The sequence below is a fragment of the Strix aluco genome, chromosome 6 (assembly GCF_031877795.1).
Source record: "Strix aluco isolate bStrAlu1 chromosome 6, bStrAlu1.hap1, whole genome shotgun sequence".
Lineage (NCBI taxonomy): Eukaryota > Metazoa > Chordata > Aves > Strigiformes > Strigidae > Strix > Strix aluco.
In genome coordinates this window covers 23,851,705-23,875,777 of record NC_133936.1, presented here as the reverse complement: position 1 = coordinate 23,875,777, position 24,073 = coordinate 23,851,705, and the positions used below count along the sequence as shown (strand labels likewise).

General features: G+C 41.6%; 1 protein-coding gene across 4 annotated transcripts in view; it reads right to left on the bottom strand.

Moving 5' to 3' along the window:
* The window catches only part of ITGA6 (integrin subunit alpha 6), a 47,019-nt gene extending 24,725 nt beyond the window's left edge, over positions 1 to 22,294 (bottom strand). For 2 of the 4 annotated variants that reach the window (XM_074829118.1, XM_074829115.1), the window contains exon 1: positions 20,071 to 20,300. In XM_074829118.1, the coding sequence (XP_074685219.1) occupies positions 20,071 to 20,231 (161 nt within the window). In that variant the 5' untranslated portion in view covers positions 20,232 to 20,300. Of the gene's footprint in view, positions 1 to 20,070; positions 20,301 to 22,002 lie in introns of those variants that run through there. The other 2 variants (XM_074829116.1, XM_074829117.1) reach the window with 2 other exon arrangements.
* Between the last annotated feature and the right edge of the window lie 1,779 nt (positions 22,295 to 24,073).

Below are 24,073 nucleotides of genomic sequence, written 5' to 3'. Positions count from 1 at the left end.
GGAGGGGGGCTGTGAAGCAGTAATAGTTCTGCAATTATTGGACCTGCAAACCAGTAAATGTATTGTTATTACTGCTATTATTGTTGCTGTGTTCACTAAGAGTGTTGAGAAGAAAAAAAAAAAAAAAGTAGGTGTCTAGCAGTTTTGCAAAAAACATCCTTCTATTAGTGAGTCAAGTGGGGTATTTTTTGCCTTAGCAGAAATTGTTCTAAGGGTGGAAAAAGTATTGTTACTAAAATGATCACAAACCCCCAAAACAGTGAACACAAGTGCTGTCTTCTGGTTTTATGCCAGTCCTGTGCCACTGTTCAGCTGAATTTATGGGCATCTTAGTACCTCCAAGCCATGAAGCAAAGCAAGATCCCTCCTGGCCCAAGCAAGTGTTCACTGAACTATTCCAAGTACTGTGTAAACATGCAACTCACCCTCTCTACTCTTTTGGCCAGATACTCCATTTTGAAGCTGAAAATGTTTTTCTCCAACAAATCTCTCATCAAGAACAGGCCATTTCCACAAAGGACTGATTTTTCCTATAAAAAGGCCACTCCAATGAGCCCTCCTTGGACACTGTTCTGGTAACCAAGTGTGAAGGCTCTTATTTTAAAAACTGAACAAAGCAAATTTTTTTCCTGTATCAGTTGTCGCCCATGAGTATTATCACAAAATCACCAGTAGACATATTTACTTGCAAAATAAGGGGTTTCAGCCAAAAAGATTCTTACATTGTCTACGTTTCTTTGAAGTGTCACACACACACACAAAGCACAGCTGCCTCTCAAGCGGCTAACTGAAACCAGTAACAACCAGTATGCAAGTTTGTGGAAGAAACAAGAAACACCATGCTCAGCTGAAGAATACGAGGATGAGATAAGAGCATGTGGATAGGTGCAACACCACAGGTACGATCAATGGATGGATGCTGAACCAGACTCCAGGTGTTTCCTGACCCTGGTACAAAACCTTTGAGAGAAGAGATCCCCAACATTACAGTGTCATGAAGGGCAACACTGGGACTACAGTTGGATCCACAAGGCTTGAAGAGGAACTCACACCCTCTTTAAGGCTTCAACTACAGAGTTTTGCTCAAGAGAGCAGCTTTTCTGCATGCTTATAGCAGTAGTGGGACAAAGCACACTGCTGTCCCTTGGAATGCTTTTCTTACTAAAAACAAGACTCACTTTTATTCATATCAAACATATAAAACTGGATCAAGTTGAGATCAATACATTACTTATTATTAAGAAAACATTTATTCAATGCCACTAAAGTAATAAGACACAAAATGAAATTGATGTATTATGAGAAAAAACACTTTTTTAAAAACAGAAAATTAGATTTGTATTGTGACAGCACCAAGTTTTCACCACTTCTATAGGAGTAAATTCTCCCACAATCCATAATGCCCTCATGAAGGTAACCCCCTGAATGGTGAAACCTTCAGGTAGAATATTTACTTTTGACTAATACACATGTAACATCAGGACCCACAGTGTGGGTGGGGTTTTGGTTTAAAAGTGTTTCCTTCTTTTCCCCCTACATATGCCTGGCATCTTTTTCAAAGATTTTTTCAGAAACACAGCCGTCATCACAGGAGTTTGTAATCTAAACAACCACGCTTTTAGAAAGGCCATTAATAACTTCATTTTCTAATTTTGGCAACAGTGCATTTAACTGCAATCTCTTAAGAGAAATTCTTTTGCAAAGCATCTGTTTCTGAGCTACTCCTAACAAGGGAATAGATACATTTTCTCCTCAGTTCTGTTATCCCCCAGGGAAAGACAGATGATTTTTTTTTTTTTAACATTAAGAACCATAAATTTAAGAAAGTAGAGGCACTGATTTCCTAACTTAAAAAGTAGAAATAATAAAAATTTCTCTAATTCAAAGCTTGGGGGTTAAAAATGATGTATTGAATTTCACTTACAGAAATTCGATCAGAAACCTTTTGTTTCAACACTATGAACACAACTAAAAGCTTATGGAATTTAAATACTTAATTTGGTTTAATTCACCCATCTCCATACTACTGACAGCAGTGGTGCTAAATCAAGAAAATTATGACCCTGTTTTTCTCTCTGGGGTAGCTGGACTATCCCTTCCCTAGCTAAATGATATCTTTTACATGATGTGACCATGACACTGATGACACCTCAGCCAGAGGGAAGACCTACTGAGGCATCAGGCAATAAACAGCGCAGCCAACAGAAGATAAGGTGGAAAGATGACATAAGATGCCCCAAACATTTAATGGCATCTCAAACACCTGTTGAGATCAATAGATGAAAAATTGAATTGTTCACCCTTCTCAAAAAAAAGCGTCACTCCAACATGATCTCAAAGGAGACAGGCAACCTCACATTTTTCCCAGCGCCTATACCCCCCTGTCCAAATCTTGTATGTTATTTTCACCTAATTTTGCATAAGTTATTTTCCACTGTAAACAAAGCATTTCAAAGCAGATTTTTTTAAAACCCTCTAGACCTCAAAGAACTTTTGTCAGGAATCCTGTCACTAGTCTTCAAGGCTCAAACACAAAAATCTTGATTCCTGTTAGGTACATCACTGCACGTCCTCATTCACCACACAGTTCAACAGCAGCACACGCTATGAGCAGGCACTGCAAAGGATTAGATCAGTTTGCAGACAAAGACCCATTAAAAAGTGGGGTAACTCCTTTGTATTTCTTCACTGCCTATCTGCCCCAAAGACCACAGCAGAGTAGACCGAACCTATGCTTCCAGGTTCTGCAAAACAGGTTACTAAAGATCATGAGGATTATAAACGTTATGAGAAATATCAACACTATTAGGAATGTAAGTAAGAAAGTCACATGCATCTAATCTTTGGCTGAATAAATCAAGCAAAACATAAAAATCCCTTGTCGAGCACATTGTGACTTGTGATCAACAGAGCTGCTGTTCACCTTGCCTACTGTTCAAGAGGTATGTTTGAAAAGCCAGAATTCTATTATAGAAGCCGAATTACTTCATTTAAAAATAAAAGCGTGCATGAAGCTAAGAAAAGTATGACATGGACCATGCACCAGTGTGAATTTCAGCATGACTGCAGCAGTCCAAATGAATCAGCTTGTACACTGAGCTGTGCTACGTGCTCAACAGAGTCCATCCAGACTGAGGACACATTCCAGTCATTACTGTATGGCTACTTACTCAGCTGTGTTTTAACAGAAGAATTTTAATCAAGTTTGAGCTCATTACACCAAAAACAGGTTAGGTTTTTCTGCAGCTATGCATGTTTCATTTTAGCTTTCTCAGTGGCAAGCAATACCTCTTTCTGCAAAAGGGAAGAGGTAAGGGGGTGTGAGGAGGTGCTCTAGCTATTGCTATCTCCTTATATTGGCAGATGAAACTGAGATTAAAACCAAAGAACTTCCTCTGCAAACAGAGACTGACAAAAACAGGTTTTTCATTTCTCTCCACCCGTGATCACAGTATGATTAATTTTTTTTATTTGTTGGGACTTCTCCCTGAAGGTGTACAAGGGCTACAGTCACTACTTTCAATTGAGAGCTGAATGCCCAAAAGTCAGGTTCCAGAATCCGTATTTAGATACCAAAATAACGCCCCAATGTTGAGACTGCAAAGTCAAGAGATAAAAACCCCAGAGACTCCAACATGTGGACATTTCACTGATTTTCTACCTCATGTCAGGTTTGCCTTATTGCTATGCAGAGAAAAGAAGCTCAGCCATAGAGTATACCGAATATAAACATGTCTGAATGTCAGTTCCTGTCGGAGGCTTTGCTTTTTACAGTTTGAGTTATGATGCCTTAGTATCTCATGTTTACCATATGATCTAAAAGTCAAACAAAAAAAAATATTACTATTCCTCATGTAAATTACAGAATCAGATGCTTCGTACTACTTGAATCCTGATTTTCCCCATTCATCTTGCTTAAATATATACTATAAACTCATTAGGTTTTCCTTGAGCCAATCAAACTGCACAGGTGTTAAATTAACTTCTATTAATAGTTCATTACATCACACTTCTGTAGACTAAAAGAAGTGTCTATCAAGTGACAATGTCAGAAAAAAATCAGAATTCTCTCATACCCTGGCACAAAACTACAATGCTCTTTAGCTTCAGTTATACCCCATAATTAAAATATGCACCTTCCAATTTCAAACCAAATAAATCAGTCCTGTTGCTCTATTGGTTAGAATTAGTTTAATTATTGCTTTCTCTTAGTTACTTCTTGGAGATACGTGATAATGACTGAAGTCCCACTGCCAATTATGAGCATCTGCTGGCTTCCAGGGACAGATTTACTCCCTTACAACCCCAGATTCATGGCCAAACTTGAGATAATCCTATAGGATTAAAGCTCCAGGATTGGCATGTAATGCCAGTTTAACTAACTGACCTCACTGAGAAGCAATTTTGGCTCAGGTGGATGGTGCCTGCATTGCACAGATGTCGGTGACCCCAGCTGTACCTGCACGTGCGAGGTGCACCCAGAACGTGCAACAGGGATGGGCACAACCCCTGCCTCAAGAGAGGGACAAGCGTAGCACCACATCCCTCCACATAACCCTACACGCAGCTACACCCGCTCTATTCCACTGCGATATTACATTACACCTGAATGAAACAGCTGAGGCAAGAAAAACTCCATTTCATCAGTTATGCTGCACACTACTCAAGCCTCTGAAAAGCCATCAAGACATCTTACTGACCTGGATCTAGATCTGGACCAGACCTTTGGATAACTGTGTGTAGAAAACATGCTTTATATACCCACACATTTCCAAGAAGTGAAAGGCAGTGGGATCTGACTGCCAACAGTCTGGCAGGCACCAGGCCTCAGTTTGCTGACTATTACTGACCAGTATTCAGCAAGAACAGTTGCGTGAACATCAAGAAGAAAGGCTGCAACTTAATTTAATCAAAAGTAGCCCGAAAGGAGTTACTAAAATCCAAAGCAAAATACACCAGAAATAGCTTTCCATTTTAACAGATAATATAGAACATTAAGCAGTAGGGTGAAGATTTTAAAACCCTCCTTGCTTTCATTGGTAATTTTTGAGAAGTTTAGTAGATGGCTGTGGCTCCTTCTCAGCTCATGAAAACAACAGTGAGAACTGGGAGTAGTTTCTGCTCACAGCTATCTGAACTCCCTCCAATATTACTCATGAAACTATCCTGGTCGCTTCCAAAAGAAAACTGCAGTTAAGATGAGAAAACCATATCAAAAGAAATCCAGAAAACCTCCAAGCTCCTGGAAGTATTCCCTCATTCCGCAGTGAAATGCTTTTCCTCACTTACAGCCTGGAACTGACTAAGGACAACATATGATTTTCACAACGACTTTAGAGAAGAAAAATTATCAGCGATTGATTCTATTTTGGAATAAACACTTACTCAGAAGAAATCAAGTCAAAGGAGGGAGAATATCTTCAACATTTTTTGAAAGCAAATCCTTTTCATCAAAGTAAGAGGCCTCCACTGAGTAAATTACATTTTGATTTAAACAAATACAAAAAATACCACAGCCTGCACTGAGCTGAGATACTCTATCTCCCAAAGCTTTCTTCATTCCTTAAATTCTTTCCTTTTCCACAGTATCTTCTACCCCAAACAAGGCACCACATCTTTGCCATCCTTTTTTTAAAAGTAATGGCAATACATCAGTGGTGCCAGCCCTGAGCTTTAACAGACTGGAGTAGAAATCACTGAAAGTGTTTCCTGGGTAACAAACCATTAGACATTTCCACATATAGGTGGAATAAAATAGTCAGTGGTGTAAGTAATTTCCAATTTTGCAACCTTCAATGAGCACGAATGTCCAATTTAAGGGGTTGCTGTTCTCAGATAACAATGCTGTCGCTGCAGACTTTGCACTGCATTGTGTTTTCAGAAAGACTCCACACACAAAGGGGGCCCAAAGTGATGAAACTAAATGCTATGAAACTTCTTCCATCCCTGACTAGACAGACTCCTGCATCCTTTTCCTCTCACGCTCCCAGTACTTGGGTAGATTGAACAAAATGAAGAAATTGGAGTAACTATCACTAACTCCTATTTAGATTAAATTTTAGCACCAAATCACTAGTCACAGTCACTAGTTGTCTGTCAAATGTTTAAAATCTCCAGGCAGAGATCCCTGATTTCAATGTGGACATCTAGAGCCCTCCATTGGAGCTGTATTTTCATTCCTCTGCACTGGTTTGGTCTCAACAGTTTTTAAACTTGACGAAAGGGGAGGATGGGAACATCTTAACCCCCACAATAATTCAACATAACTGAAGTTGGTCAATGGGACAGACGCTGTGTTTGAATACTGGTGGCACTGTGTGGGGTCAACAGCACCACCTCTACTTTGTGCCTGTATCTGGCTTCTCGCAACAGGAACAGGACAGGAGTACCACGGCTAATTAGCACAGAGAGATCATCTCTCCATCCACTCCAGGACTTGAGCTGAACCACGGGACTGGGCTTCTCCAAAAAAAACGCTCTCCCAGCAAAATACAGCCAGTAACTATGTCAGCAGGGAAGTTGTTTGTGACACTTTTTACAGAGATACCCATCACTGCCAGACTGTTATTAACAGCTATTTTAAGTGACTATGATTTTCCTAATCAGCTACTCCACAGTTACATTTTCCAACTACCAGTACAAAGCCATGACCAAGTACACCATTAATCTCTGTTGCCTGGAGGCTTGGCACTTGAAGGATTGCGATTTTCATCGTTCAGTCTTTTCTAGGAAGCAGATTATGATACAGGCCGGGAAAAGAAGCCAAAAGCAGCATAAGGACTAGGGCAAGCTACTACAAAGCAAAACTGGAACTACAAAGATACCTGTTGTTCTTGAAAGGCCACTTATTATTGACTTTATATATAAACCCTTTCCCTTCACAGTCCAGAGCCCAACCTGTATCCATTTGAAATAGGTTTTGTAGATCCCATTTTCACTGGTAGAAAGCATTTTTCCTACAAGAAACAAGTCTTCTCCAAAGTCACGTTTCAAAACACAGTTTTCCATTTCAGACACCACCCTCTGGCGTTAACCAGGAGATACCTCAAATCTTTCATACAATCAAATAGCAAGTGAAATCTGTATAATACTTAGAGTATTAATTTCTCCCTTACAAGCTATACATTCCTTCAGATTTAAAAGAAAGAACAACACCTGTGCCAGGAACAGACCTGAGCATGAAGTGATACTGTAAAACATGTATTAGACAGTTTTATAATTAATCTATGATAAACTTATAGAAGAAATAACATTAAAGGGATTTTAACTCAGATTTTCTAACATGGCAGTGCCTGTTACTGCATGAAATCCTCTTATAACAACATGGGGTTTAACTCAAGAAGTGACAAGTGCACCATTTCAAGAAACAAACTTGGGAGCTGAGGCCCTAGCACTTCCAGCCCAGCCCCTGCCCACAGCCGCCTTGTCTGCATCATGCTCACTGAAACCACACAAGTCCCACCACAGCCCCCTGGGCACAACCCAGCTACTCTCCACTGCAGGCAGCGATGGTGGGCGAAGGCACAGGTCCTGACAGCAGCAGAACAAGCGAGCAAAGGTGGCTGCAATGAAGCAGGGGTGACCCAGCAGTCCCAGCTACCTGGAAGCACAGTAAGAGTGAACTGTCCATCCCTGCTGCCCCCACACCACAACCTCACTCTCACGCCAACAGCCCCCATGCACCAGGGCCCTGGCCCATCGCTCCTGTGGCAAAACAGGCTGTAAAGAAGCGGCTGCTGATACTACTATATAAAATCCTGAGTTAGTGCCGTGATCAGTATTTTGTGGACATGCTCACTCTACAGGCCCAAGTAAGCAAGTGCAAATCAGGAATTACCACCTCCTGCACCTGAGCTGCTGGTCACGGACACCATGGAAAACTTCTGAATTGAAATCTAAACTTCTTCACATTTTTGCAGGTCTTGTCTTTGTATCCCCCCCATAACACATGCCATCTCCATTTGAAGTTCATGAAAAATGAAAGGAGTATCACATCATCTACTAGGTACATGTTTTAGAAAACAAATCAAATTATGGGAACAGTTACTCAGGCTTCCCCCCCCCCCCCCCAAAAAAAAGGCAATCTGAAAGCGCAGTGCTCCCAGTCAGTATTTGAATGCAGTACTTGTTAGAGAGGTAACAACCATAACAGGCATACACTGTTCATCAACATGGCAAAAGCAAGTTTTTTAAAAAACTGCATGAGCTTTAATACAGCGCAAAACAAGTATTTGGGTTGAAATGTCATTCCTCTACTTCCTGCACTGAATGAAGTACAGTTTCATTTATGACCATAATTAAACCATTAAAAGGTATGAAAGAAGTACAAGAGGGACGGACATTTCACAGTAGAATCAATGGGCAAAATAACATGCTCCAGCAACTAATCCCACAGCTCTGCAGTATTTGAAGAGTGACTGCTCCCTAAGCTAACCCAAGCCATAGTTCCTTCACCTCTACATCAAATTTATGAGATGACTCCTGTTCCTTCTTTTCCAGACTTACCACCTTCTCCCTCTGAATTGTAGGGGGACAACCAAGACAGGCAGAAACCTCCTGCACTAAGTACACAACAATAGAAATAGTAATGTGTGACTTTGGGAGATTCACTGTCTGAACAAAAGACATTCACGACATTCAGCTGAAACGTACTAACCAGAGCCCCGGTGGGATGCTCACCCACACCACACCACACCAACACTGGCACTCTGAGCTAAGCTGTGCCCTCCCAGCTGCCAACATAAGCCCACGGCACCACAGAGAGGTACCCTGCGGCAGCCACCTAAAGAACTCTGCATGTGTAGAAAAGGCATGTATGTACCTTCCTGATAAGTAATCCCTCATAAATGTTTCAGAGAACGAGCACACAAGCAGCCAGCAAACACATACTTCAACAGTCGAAGGTCATTTGCACACCAAAGCACAGTTCAAATTATTCTGAAAGTCTTAAAACATCATAGCCCTGGGTTAAACGCCTATAATAGGATCCACAGTTTGAGTAAGGCTTTTCTTCAAGCCATGAACTTAATGACAAAAGCAGATGTGTCACTGGGTACATGTATTGACACAAGTCCCCCCACTCCTTCAAATTAACTGAAAACACAGGCATTCAAATCACTTGGAAGAACATTACTCCAATAAGGTATTTTTGTAGAAGAACCAAATTGTACAGATGCCCATGCAGTTGGGATGCTGAAGCAGCCTTTTTTTATGTGCCATGCAGATACTGAAACACTGATCAAATAGATCAACAGAAATAAATCATATATTCACCACAAACTTCTCCATATACACATTTGTGGAAAAAGAAGCAATTATATTTTACTATGAGTAGGAATGTACAAACTCTGAGAATTTCAATGAGCTTGCAAAACCTAAGAACAAGATTTTCCTGTTTGCAGAATAACTTACATTTGCAACTATGCCAAGAAACCCACTGCATTCTCTTCCACTATATACTGCTCCCCCTCCACATGCACATATGCTTAATTTTCACATGCCTCCTCTCACACATACTTTTTTTCCATCTTTCACCACTCCCTACATTCTCATTTGAGCAGAACCTGGAATTAATTACTCCTTTTCAAGTATTTTTAACACCCTATGTTCCTGTAGGCTGAAAGTTGTGCAAACAGTATTGCAGCTATTACTAGGACCGGATCTGATCTGACAGCAACAAAAGCATTCTTCCGCTACATGCACGAATATAGCTAGGCTGGAAAGACAGAAGAAACCTACCTCTTCAGCAATGGGGCCACAATACATAACTATCAAACATTTCTCAAGCAGAAAAATAAGTTGAGTGGATGAAAACTTTATAGGGACTTGCATAATTACACCATATTTGTAATAGCAGCTACAGGAGTTGGCTATATAAGAAAAAAAAAAATATTTTAGCATTTTTGGCCAAGAAAATAATGTGATTTTCACTTAAGGTTTGTTTCACACTAAACAAACACAGAAAAATAGAAGCCATGATCTCTTTTCACACACTCTACTAGATATCGCTAAGGTCTAAAAGCCAGCGTATTTAACCACTATGCAGCTTCACCAGCATCACTGACAAAGCAAAAGACTAATGAATCGTTATAATTCTCTTACAAGAGTAATGTGAAAAGAGCTATGAGAAAAGAAGGACTCAGAAAATTCAACTACGCAGGATGATAATGTGCTTGCTATCAGCAACAGCTGGTCACCACTTTTGAGCACTTCCAGGATAAACATGAATTTCCCTCAGACCTTTGACCCAGCATGTGCTGCTGAGCAAACAACCTCGGGCATTACAGGGCTGAGTTGTTCCCTGCATATTTGCTATCTTGTTTTGCTTTGTTTTTTAAAGATATATTTTATAGACCTGCTTTTCAGGAGGGTAACAATGCCAGCTGAAACCGGCAGAAGCTAAGCACATTTAGCTCAGTTTGAAAAAATGGTTTTCGTCTTCACTAAAATGGAAACACCACTCAGTCTCTGTAGCAAAGTCTACCATTCCTGTGGACGTTATCTCATGCTCATCATTCCTATTTGCTGTTCCTTATTTCTTAAAAAATGTCCAAACTCCTTGAAAGCAGAAAACAAATGCAAAGAATACAGCTGAAAAGTAACCTAGAAGTTCCCTAGCTGACAGTGAAATCCAGTGCAGGATCCATACGTGTTACCTTGGAGGGACTCAAGTATGTTTTTATGCCATAGACAGCATCTACACAGGGTCCATCCCATGAACCCCTCCCTCTTGCTTTTGTTCTTGATCCTACAGACCTTCTCCCTTCCAGAGTCAAAACATCCTCACACACATTAGTACAACTGCTTAAAGGAAATCAATATTAGGAAATTACATATTTTTAGATGCAGTTTTGTAAGAGGAAACAAGAAAAAGAGCCAACACTCCAACAGAGCCAAAAACGGTCAGTCCATACTAGCAAATGCTCCGAAAATCACAATGTAAGAACCAGTACTTTTTGCCTTTTGCTATCATTTTGATTTAAAAAATCTAATCTCAGGTACTTCACAGCAGAACACATCTGGCCTGCTCTTTAAACTAAACCAACATAACTGCAATTCTCTTTTCCAAAGCAACAGTTATGGAATTCTCAAAATGGTCTTAGAAAACATGGTACTTGTGATACCTTAAACCCGAGAGAAGTGCGTTTTACCAAGAATACAATACATTTTATGGTAAAGTTGCGAAAGAAGCTTTAATAACCTATGGAGTTTAGTTCATTTATTTTTAATGTACTGAATAATTCCCTTAAAAATGGAAGTGAGACTTTTTTTTCCACATTCATGTTTACTTTTCTAGGATATATCCTTCTGCCATTACTTTCAAAGAAGCAACTTGCTTATACATATCTCAATCAACAATATCCAAGACTAATAAATGAATTATTCAATGTTTTCCAGACCATTCTGTATACTAGTTTCTTCAAATATTCCTGTGCCTCTTACTGTACCTACCCTTGCTAAATGCCACTATGAGGTGTTAATTTTCCACCTAATACTTCACAGTACAGACCACCATCTGCTCATTCAATAATGTGGATTTTTGCTTACTTGTTTTTAAATAGCCATTTACCCAATACCCTCATCTCAGTCTTGTCCTTTCTGCAGGATGTGTCCCTAAAACATGGCATTTTTATAGTTATGGCTAGAATGATTCATCCAGCCCCAGGCTGGTTCTGAAACATTTAAACAACAGCTGATTTTAAACAGCAGTTCTTCTGAAATAAATGAGGTATCTCCTAAGAAAACTTAACAGATTGCATTCCTTACAAAACTGACAGTTGCTCTGGCACACACGGAAATGTTTTTGGGTAGAGTTTAACAGAGGAGAAAAGAATGGCCATGCTGACTGGTGAACAATTTACTGCTGTAACATGCCAGGCAACCCAATATACTAATTTGGGAAATGTTCTGTTTTATTTTGTGGTGAATCCAGACAGCAACAAATTAGATCAGTAAACCATTCTTCTCTGCTTGTTATCCTTTAAGAAAAAACACTTATGAGAAGCCAATCTACCTGTCCTGTTTCTGCAAAAGATTTTGTTATTTACAAATTACCATTAGCAGCATTAACAACATACACTACACAGAGAATTGCACTCATCTTAGCAAGCCCCATAACAGTGATTTTGTGCTCTTTTTCATTCCTATTTTAAAGAAATAATATCACTATAAATTACATTAAGATTTTTGGATGAAAGAGCCTAAACAACTGCAGAATATTGATTGAAGGGCAGTCAATAGTAATGAGACTTCTCACAAACTTAAATAAAAATTGTTTCATTAAATAAAAACACTTAATTTGACAGTCATACTACAAAGGTTTATATTTGTCTTGTACAGTTACAGATCAGATCCATCAAACAGTCCAGGTGCAGACTGATGTGGTTAGCCAGTATTTCTGAAGAAGATAAAACACAAACTATTTATTATTTCCTGTCACAGTACAAGACATTTTTCTACTAGATTGTAACAAAAAAAGGGATTAATTAGGACTCTACAGAGGTGAATGGTATTTTTAACAGTAGGCCATACAGTACATGAAACTCCACATCTGGATGAAGATGGATCCATACCTGATGTTAGGGTTGCCTTATGGTTTATTCTTTAAGTATATGCCAGCTTAGAGTCATCCAGGTAGCACAAGAGTGAAATTGATGCAGAAATTGTAGCATATCTTCCAGTAATAATTCTGACACAGCTGTGCCTCAGTGCCCAATACTACCAGTACATCTCATGTCTCTGTGCACACCTGTTTGAAAGTTATTTGCTGCATTCAAGACCTCAGAAAATTTGGAAAAGGAAAACAGAAACCAAAGGAAAACTATGTCCTCAAATAAAAATGCTAAATCTTAAGATTCCAGCTCATTGGTAACGTACAGTGCTCCCTTTAATGTCCCTGTTGCAGAACTCCTGGCACATCTGTTCCAAATCCTGCTGCTTTGGAACAGAGCAGAACACAGAAAGCAGGCCTTGTGCTGTGCATGCTACATCCTTCAGATGCTTGAATGGTTCACTCTACACCCCTGCATCTTGATCAGTATTTGCTCTGTCTCCCTCGCTTTCTACCCTTCTGTAGCTGATGAGGTCACATTTTAAGTCTAAAGAGCACCATAAGATAGGGAAGCAATGAGCTTCCAGCAGCTGTCTGCCAGCTGAAGCTTTCAGGATGCCAGTGCCACAGAGGGCCTTGATTCTTCACTCAGCTCCAGCCCACACAGCTGAGAACGGGGGCAGAGCATGCACGCAGCACTGCACGCCCCAGTCAGCACTTCATCTCTCACTGCAGGAAGGGAACTGCAGAAAAAATTGCTTCTCCAGCTCACTCCCACCTCAGGTCTTAGAGGGTAAGTGTTCATGCTCCTCAAACGCATTTTACCCCATCCAACTTACAACTACAGTTCTCAAACCAAACTATATGTGAGACTAAGAGGGTATAGGATGACTTCTCGCCCCCAATATTTAGAGCAAACACTGTGAAGGACTACAATTCCTTTTCACAACGGAATGCCTCACGGACAGTTTCATTGAAGGCTTTATATCAGACGTGCACACAGACACGTCTAGATCACCCACCTGTGTCTACATCAGCTTAGTTTGAAAAGCAAGAGAATAGCTGCTGGTCTTTCCAACTGTGAGCCCTCCCCCCCAATGCTTTTCTGCCCAGTCTTCGGGCATCATTAGGCACAGCTGTCAGGACCCAGAGCCCCTGCTCAAGAACACAACTTGTCAAGGGGAATGCTTTCCCTTTGTCCTTAACTCATATTTTGTGCAGTTCATTAGTTTTCACTCACTCGGGTAAAGAGAAAAGCCTTTCCCCTCCTTCCCGAGATAAAGGTCTGTCCTCGCCTGCATTATGTTATTTTGTTCCAGTTACACTATTTTAGCCTTGCTAGTTTTAGAGGATGCAAGATTAAGTTTTTGATCTGTTTCCGAGACGTGTCTAATACTCTGGCAGCAATACAGCTCGCTGGGCTAGCGTATGCTGTGTTCATCAAGGGCTGATGTATATCCTAATATTATTTAATAAGAACTACCTGGTATAAATTCCATCCTTTTAGAAAGGGATGAGTACAACAGACTTGGACCAGAGGAACTTAAAGCAATTTTGGTTAATTGAGCCATCATTTATATTTTAATGCTCTTGGAATGGCTTGGCAGGTCCGTGTTTTACACAGAGTAACAACTTACAGAACACCCTTCTCTTTCCAAACACACAGGCTGAAGAGAGAGGAATTTGTGCCTCCACAAATTTCGACTCACATCTATTGAGACATTTAAGAAAGCATAAGCCAGAATGCTTCTAAATGTGTAATCACCTCCTCCTTGTAAATGTTATGCTCTGGCAACCGCACCAAAGACATGGTACCTTTTACATTAGAAACTGCTTCATCAATCAGGCTCAGCATACATAAAAACAAAAAGCTATGCAACTAAGGAGTCGTATCAGGTACAAGCATCTTCCAGTAAGAGCATAACAATTTTATGAGCTGTAATTGAAGCTGATAGCCTAGGCTGTTTCTCAGAGCTGGAGTCTGCCCATAAGCCCATTTATCATCACTGCTGACAAAAGGCATACGCTATAGTCCTTACTCATGGAGGGCTCCCACTAGCACAGCAATGAATTTTGTTAATTCTCAGTAACACCAGCATAAGAAAACACATCTACCACAGGGTTACGTAAGATTCTATGCACTTACAGGTGACCATGGAAAAAAAAACCTGAAAAGTATATCACCTCTTGAAAAAACAAGTTCCTCAAAGGGATGGAGGACTGGGATAAGAGGTCTGCCACTTACAGTGTGGGAAAGCTAGCTTTACACTATGAACATCTGTCACACCAGTTAACACTGGAGTGAAGCTCAACCTGTGAACTCACACAGCTAACAGCAAAGGACTGTACTGTAGCATATCTTTCCTGACACAGCCTTTTTAGAGGCACCTGGACTAAACTATCCTAGTAGAAGCACATTTTTGTTGTATGACCTGACTTCACTAGTGCCTTGCAGGGTCTGCTCTTTTTCTACAGTGACAGAAGTGGTTACACTAGTGCAACTTCCTAGTGCTTATCAGCTCAAGGCTCCGTTTCATCCTTCTTGCCTTAGTAGAGTACTGCAAGACTAAGTGCACATTTTTTTCCTGTTCCCTTGAGGAAAACAACCAAAAAAAATAAAAAAAAAATAAAGATGTTAACCTCTTCTTTTCCACCTGCAAAAACAGGAGTCAGATAGTAACAATTATATGATAGTTCCCAATCTTTTGAATACCTGACCTGTAAACCTATCAGCTGTGTGTCTGCCACTGATAACCCACAACACAACTCAAACTTATCCCTGGGAAAAAACTTACATTCTGCAGTTTAACTCCACCTACAGCAACTCCACATTCTTCCCCCTTATGCAATGCAAATTTATTTTCTCACTTCTTTCATCCATGATATTAGTATGATGGATCTTCTTAAAAATCTTTCCCTTACCACTACAGTGAAACTCTTGAACTACTCCTCCCTCCTCCTTCCCAACTTCATTTGCTCCTGACCTTTGCCTCCGGACATCTATCTCAAACATAGACAAACTCCTCTACTATCACAAATTAAGAAAGTAATCAAGCATGCTAAGCAGGTTATCCAAGAATAGCTTGCATAGACAAAACCAGAGACACACAAGAAAAAAAAAAAACTACATGCAATAAGGCAGTAAGGACACAGTCTTCAAAAAATAAAAAGGAAAATCAATAATAAATCTTTTTTTAAAAAATTGACAGAAGCACTAAAGACCAGCATTATTAAAGCATTTAAATCCTGAAGGTGTAAATATGCACTGTTATTAATTCAGTCTACCTGAAGCTTGAATTACACTACACCACTTCTGCAAGCAGAAATTGTTATTTTCCACTGCAGACCAGCATAATCCAGCTCTTTTGATGCTGGATCAAAGTGTCTATGAGCACAAGCCCTCAGTCAACACAGAAGTACTGGCTAAATACCACTCAGGATGCACTGCAGCAGTACAGCAATGTCAGCAGCCCTGCTGACCTAAGGCAACTTTGTTATGTATTGATATAACAGCTCACAGTGGAGATATGCAGTATCAGCAAAACCTGTCACAAGTAAAAATTTCAGTAAAATACTGCAATTTTTAGGACTTTATGGCTGCTAATGGTCAGTGCAGTATTGACATAAAGTGCCTATCCACAGCTTTCAACCACACAGTTTTTCAGCTGATGAGATCTTGATTGTTGATAACTACAATCTCATCCTTTTTTGCCTTAAACAGTAACAAGAATCCTACATTAGTTCAGCTCCATACTTCTACTGAAAATAACATCAGAATTATTTGCAAGTAAAGTAATACACAAATTTAGGTATTCTTGGGACTTGAGTTCTAATTCAAGACACTTGCTTAAATCATCGTGAATTACAATCAAAAAGGACTGGAACAGACCTGCTGGACATCTTACATGGAATTTAACACTTCAACATGTGATTTATATATATTCTATATATAATTATACATAGGTGACTACAGTCACTATATATAGTAAGTAGCTTGCAATAATATAATAGTAACATACTTATAATATATGTAGCTAATATGTATATATTTCTAGTGAGTGTAGTCCCCATTGACAGATGCTAGATGCATTCATGTTCTCCATCTCAGAACTACTTAAACTTTAACCACATTACTCCTATAGCTGTGCTGTCCTTGAGTCTTAAGCCCCTCCAAGTTAAAAACCTTCTTCCAGTTTGCAGACAAAACGCACTGCTGTTGTGCCAGGACCCTTTCACAGAACCAGAACCCCCTCATTTTCATCATATTGGCAGATTAAAAACAGAACAATCTTATACAGGGCAACAAATCCAGCTCTCCTAGAGATGCATTAGCCTTTTCCGCTACCCGATTCACAGTGCTTGACAATGAACCGGAACTGTACACAGAAATCCAGGCAGGCTGCCCTTAGTACCTCCAATGTTAATGCTCCCCTGATGCACATTAAGATTGCTTCAGCTGTCTTGCACACCCACAAGCCATTAGCAGTCCATTTTCAGTCACTGTGAATTAATAAAGTTTTTCTCCTCTCCAACTGACAAACTTTCCAACTTTTCTCACCTGAAAATATTCACAAAGAGAAATAAAATCCTGTTACTAGCCCACTCAGTACTATTTACAACTAAAGTCAAAGCAGCTGAACAGTCATCTACCCATACTGTTGGGAGTTAAGTAATTCCTCATTAGCAAACATGCCATTAGTAGCTAACACTAATAAATGAAAAGATTGCCACTCAAAGCTAACATGCAATCCACAGTATCCTGTGACTAAGAAAAAAGGTGATCAAAAGCAAATACCACGTTTAATCAAAGGCTATTTCAGCTGTACCTTTCTTTGTCACACTTCCTAGACATTCTCCACCCTCATCTTTACAGAGGATTTTCATAATGCTTAACACTAATAATAACATAATCTGGTGTGAGGAAGAGGAACCATTTCACTTAAGAACCACTTAAGTGAGGCAAGAGAAAAATTACACATCATTTAGTTTGTTTTACCAAGCCTTGCTCCAAGCCACAGACTGAAACAGCCCTTGAACAGAATTCAGGTATTACACCTTCTCTCATATGCTTGTTTCTCCAAGGATTGACTGATCTTGTACATGTCTGTTTCAATCTGTTTCTCATTCTGTAAAACTGGGGGGCAGAGGTGTGTTCGGGTTGGCAGATTTTTTTCGAACGAGAGTCCCTGCCAGATGAGAACCCAAGTGTCACTTTTAATTAAGTTTCAATGATGAAATGGGGTTTGTGTATTTTTGGCAACTACTTAACAGTGTTCACACTCAAACTGTAACTGAGCTTTGAAGTTAGCATCCATCTGAGAAGAAGGGGTAAAAATAAATACTTCTATCTGACTAAGCTGCACATAAAACCACTTTTGCAGTAGAGGTAAGACACAGACCAAAATGCAGTTAGGAATGCAGAGGTATTACACTCCTGAGAACAAACTACTAAAATTCCTGCTGTTACAGATAATGGGCAGCATACAGGCATTAGACATACTTGTTTCTCAGTAGGAGACCTCAGTATGACCTCCATTCCCATAACTTTCCACCTTCACCAAGTATCTGGACAGCAGAAACTGTTTGTTCCACCTATAAAGAGTCAAGCTATTTAGAAACTACACATGGTTTCTGTGGAACAGGCCACACAAATTGCTCAGTATTAGTTCAACACCACTCATTTTTATCTGATATAAACATGCAGCCTAACATGGCTTCAAGTTTCCCCACCAAAACTCCTGTTTCATAAGGCAGAATTTACACAAAATAAGCGAAACGCACCTCTGTCCCTATGAAAGATAGTTCAGCAAGTTTAATGTCTTGTTCTCTTACAGCCACACACTACTACTTACAAACAGAAAAATGATGCTTAAAGCGACTATAACATCCCTGCGTGATGTAAAAAGCTTCATTCCAAAAGTACTACCTAGCAGCTACCCAGGGTAACGCTAAAAATCTTTATGCTAAAACTCATTAATAGATTTTAAAAATGACCAAGACGTCTCATACTCACAAGTGCACATCACCATAAAACGCGGTTTCTCTAGCCTGGTTTTGTCTCTATTAGAGACCCTTGCTTCTCATGAAAGCCTGGATTCAGAAAGTCATGTCAAGGCGTCTGGCTCTCCTCTGTCCCCAGACTTGGATTGCCTGAGGAAGCACTTACTATACATACAATACAGAACTTTCATGCTAATAATCTCTGAAGCATTTCAGCCAAATATTACAGACTAGCTTGAATACTGTGACCATTCTTGTGTTTCTACTGACTTCTCAGTAATTGGCTGTCTGCATATTCTGACACATTCTACCAGTATTGACCATACAATGGGAAACTAACAAGCCTCAGGCACTGCTTTCTTAGAACTGAGACCGATGCGAGTAATCCTGTCAAGAATTAAGATAAAGGCCTCTGAAAAGGAGCTCACAGATTTGTATTTCATTCTTCAGGATACCATCGGTCATTTTGTCTTCTAGATGGAAGACAGAATGTGGGCATTTTTGATTTCTACTCCTTTACACGCTGTAATTTTTATTAAAACACACAGAACACAAGCTTGAGCAAAACGGGCCCACAGCACTTTTAAGTAAGTTTAGCAGCTAACTTTATGAAGGATTCGACTTCTTTCCAGCTTCCTTCTCCCATTAACTCTATGGGGATTACGGGCTTGTCGTCCCTTTAACTAAATCTAAAAACTTGGGGAAGCGACGTTTATTCAGTAACAATACCTTATACAAGACACACTCCGTCCAGCACAACTGGATAGGGTGGGGTCAGGCACTGCTCAGATATGGTCACAAAGAGGCAAGGATCCTGAAGATGGGCAAAGGAGCCTTACTTTGCTTTCTGAATTTCCCCAAAGAAGTTCCTAGCTCTCACCCGTATGCCACCAACATTGATTTATTTTTCCCGACTTCCTTGTACCACCTCCCACCTGCACTCCCGGGCAGGTCCCGTCTTGAACAGCAGCCCCTGGGTTACCCGAGGCCGGGTGCGCACAGGAGGAACCAACCCGAGAGCCCGGACAGGCACGGGCGGAACAGGTCGGCGCTGCCTCGGGAGCCCGCCCCGGGCTCCAGCCCCGCGGCGCCCCGCTCCGCCCGGGCCCCGCCGACACAGCCGCCGCCGCGGCGGGACACCGCTGCCGCGGCTGAGGCGGGAATGTTTCCCAGCGGGGGCTGCTGCTCGCTTCCCCGCCTCTCGCCCCGGCTCCCTGCAGGCCAGCGGGCAGGGCGGGGCGGCACCTCGCTCCCCGGCACGTTCCCGCCGCTCCGCCCGGGCGCACGCTGCCGCCGGGCGGCCTGCGGCGCCGCAGCACCCCAGAGGCCGCGGCAGGTGCCTCCCCGTCCCTCCGAGGGGTCCCCCCCCCGCGGGGCGCCCCGCCCGGCCCCACTCCCCCCCAGGTGGGGGACTGGTGGCCCCGGCCCGGCGCCAGGAGAAGTTTCCCAGCGGTGGGAGGGAGAGGAGGGTCGCCGCGGGCGGCCCGGGACGGGGCCAGGCGGGGCGCGGGAGCACTTACAGCCGTTTCTCCTGCGGCTGCAGCTGCCGGTGCATGGCCAGGGAGAAGCCGAAGAGGCTGCCCGGCTCCCCGCGCCGGCTGATCACGTTGGCCGTGTCCAGGTTGAAGGCGCCGGCCAGCCCCGGCTGGAGGAGCAGGTAGAAGAGGAGCGCGGCCGCCATCTGCTCTTGCCGGCCCCGGGAACCTGCTGTCGAGCGCCGCCGCTCGCCGCGCTGAGGGCGCCCGTTGTGCCCCGCCGGCTCCGCGCGCCGTGACGGAGCCCGCCCCGCCCCGCCCTCCGCCGCCGCGGGCTGCCCGGCCCCCGAGCGGCAGCTCCCCGCCGAGGAGCCCCGCGCCCCCGCCGCGGGGGCGGCGGGCACGGCACGGCACAAAATGTCCCCGGCCTGGCCCCGCCCGCGGGTCGCCGGCCGCTTCCCGGGGCCCGCAGGGGGACAGCGCCTGCCGCGCCGCCGACGGGGGTGTCTTTGCTCTTCGCAACTGAAAATAGAGCCTTGCCGGGGGCGGGTCACGGCCGCAGGTGAGGGCCGGGCCGCGGGCAGCGGCGGGGGAGGCGCAGAGACCCCCCCGCGGGGCACGGTAAGAGCTGGTACCGGTCTGGGTGATCCTCAGCGGCACCGCAGGGTGCTGACCCTGGGCGTAACACCCTGCGGAAAGGCTCCAGGGTTGATAGAGCTCTGGCCAGCATGAGCCCAGCGTACAGGTGCTTCTCATATTCAGCCTGTATTCCCCAAACAATATATCCCTAAGGAAAAAAAAAATTTAAAAAGCATATGTAGCTCTGTTTCCCAGATTTTTCAGACAGCACATGAGGACAGAGACTCAAGAGTACATGGGTCTCTTCCAGCATCTCCTATCTGTGAACAGATCTGAGAATTCCTTACCCCTATCTTTTAATTGTTTGAAAACAATATGTGGGTTTGGATCCCAGATCATTTTATCTCACGCTTTCACCCATAACTCCGAAAAGGTATTTGCAGGCATACGTTAACACACTTCTTGCACCTGAGAGAGAGGTTTTAGTCTGTCTGTAACAGAGTCTCAGTTTAGTGCTCTGGTTTAGGGAAGTAGATACAAGGGTTTAAAACCTCACAAGTGCCAAGCAGCATGGACAATACTGCGTTGTTCTTTCCTACCGATATCCAGCATATGAAGAGAGAAGCTTCTCTTCTCACACAAGAGATTCTAGAGAAAGTGAGAAAAGAGCAATTGAGACAGAGCACTCCAATATGTTGATACTCCAAATAACTCCTTCTGGAACAATACTCTGCCCCCATGGAGTTAATCCAGGCTACTTTTTCCAGAGTAATTATTCTAGGATAACTCCATGTATAAACAAGCCTTCGGCTCAAGTCCAAAACACCCTTGATCAAAAGAGAGGAGAAAACGCACCAGAAATGTGCATCTAATGTGGAAACAAAACATTTTGTTAAATTAGGTTCCCAGATATTTATTGCTAATAGAGTCCTTCCCTGCTTGCTCTTCATGCCTAACTCATTCAAAGTCTTAATCCAGTGTTCAATCACTTCACAGTCACTGCCACAGCAAAAAACCGTACTGGCATGAACACCACCCTACGGTTTCACTAAAGGATCCATAAGAGGGAAAGGTCCCCGGCTAATTACAAGTAGGTTTACTACAATCCACGTATTTCACAGTAATTAGTAAAGATTTGAAAACAAGTCTTTTAAAATAGCATTGAGGTCTGTACCAAAGTCCTAGCAGTTTGCCCTTCGGGACCATTTAAACTTGCATGCTTATAATACTCTTATGGTAACTATAGTTACTTTTTAAGTAATGCTTGTACTCAATAACTTCTGTAAGGAATCACAGAAATACTTTCATCCAGAGCCATCTGAATGATACTGGCATGTTAGGTTCATCTGACTTCTCCCTCTCCCTCCCTCGAACCAGCGCTGCCTGGGCATGTTGTACCTGTTTGTTGTTATCCACAGAGGTTGCTGAGGGGAGACAGAGTTTTCTCATCTCCAGATGCAGTAACAAGCATTCCAAGACATAGTTATATTAAAACCTGTCTCAAGTGACCACAGCAGGAACAACAGAAATAGACTGTATATAGGGTGGAGCAGAACTGCATACAAACAGCTTAGAGCTACCTTGGATGGTCTCTCATCATCTTGTACTATTTTCATTTGCTCTAGATGAGGAAAGAAAAAAAAAAAGTTTAAAAAAAAAAAAAGTCAGTTTCCTTCCTTTGCTCTTCCTCCAAAACAAACACACTGTGGGTTATCTATAACCTACTTCAGGAATTCCTCTTTTGTACCATCCCTGTATAAAGGGGGACCAAGATTAGGTATGATGACCAATTAAACGTGAGCACTCTGCTATGCACAGTAACAGGGCGATTCTAAGAAAGGCAATGGCCAGATCGAAGCTGTCTCTTTTATAAGAAATGCTCTGCTGCTGCAGAGTTTTCAAGTTGTCTGCTTATTAATAGTGTGTTGATACTCAGCCAAAAGGCTACAAGGTGTTTGCCTGCTGTGTCTACATAGTAGCGTTGTCTACAAGCCTTACTGCCAGCAATACTTACCTCCTCCATACAACCATGTAGTTAATTACAAAGGGGAAAAAAATAATTTCTGGAAAATAGAAGAGGTGGGATGGAAAAGCTAGAGCTTGGCAAGACATTTTAGGCTTTCCCTAGAAGGAAGGCAAAGCACAATGCTGTACACTTCTTTGCATAGTATGTTTTGTTCATATAAATGATAAAAGTTCAGAAATACACAACTTGTGGATACTCAGCTGTGCAGCTCTAATGCAGCACATCAAATGGTTCAGAAAGGCCAAAAATATGTAAACATCCCCTTCCCATTTCATTAAAAAAAAAAAGAGGCTTGATTTTATATTTGATGTAAATCCAGATGAAAAAATTATATAGGCCAAAAAGCTTTGGTTCACTGTGCAAGTTCTAAAGCTATAGAATCATTTCAGTTCAGAAGCATAACCTAGTTTTAAGTGTTAGTAGCCTGGATCAACCTTCTGGATAGTTTCTCCTGAAGACAATATACCTACCATTTTTAGAATTGCATGTTCTCCAAATTATTTACATTTATTGAACAGGTGCACCTCATCAGCTACAATAAACAGTTGAATTTTTATGCAACCAGGCTATGAGACTGTTTTTCCCAGTATATCCTCTACGGCTGTTCTTGGTTCTCTGTCAACAATGGCATCAGGACTAGCAAACAGCAGCACAGGAGATAAAGGTGCTTACAGCAGTTACGGAGACAAACTGCTCAACACCATGTAAGCAAAATGTTTAGCTCTGAACAGTCTAGAAACCAGATACTAAAATAGTTGTATTCGCACACTTGGTATTCTGAATTATACAGAACTGACACTCATTGTATTTATATAATTTATAACTGAATGAAGAATATCTCAATCTCTCTTTCTTTACTATCTTTTCAGAAAGATTCCTAAAGTAGAGCTTTTTTACTTATTGCTATATTTAAATCAGATTAACTACAGTTCCAGATGTTGCCTTGTTCTTATAACTTTTCTTTTTCTCTTTGATGTCTAAAACATCATTCTGCCATTCTTTACTAGCTTGCAAGGTAAAATATTTATCTCTGTAGACAAATTATTTAGAATTTGACATGATATTCCAGGTTTAAAGTCTTTAAGTCTGAGTTTTTCAGATTTAGCATCATGGCTTTAACTTAATGTTTCTACATAATATACAAAGTACTACACAAATAAAAATATGAGCTGAAATAAATATTTTGGTCCAGACTCAGAATTTTGGCAAGCACTGCAATCAGGGTTATATAGCAGTTCTTTAAGTCTTTTACATTGAGATAGTATTTTTCCACCCAAATTGTCAGATACATTTCTTAAGTAGTTTCAGAATGACCAGCCTGAACTGTTTGGAGAGTAAACATCTTTGTAAACATACTTGGAGACACTGTATGAGTGTAGCTAGGCAGAGATCAGAGCAATGCTGGTGATAAATGGGAACTAAACACCTATAGTTTGGATTGCT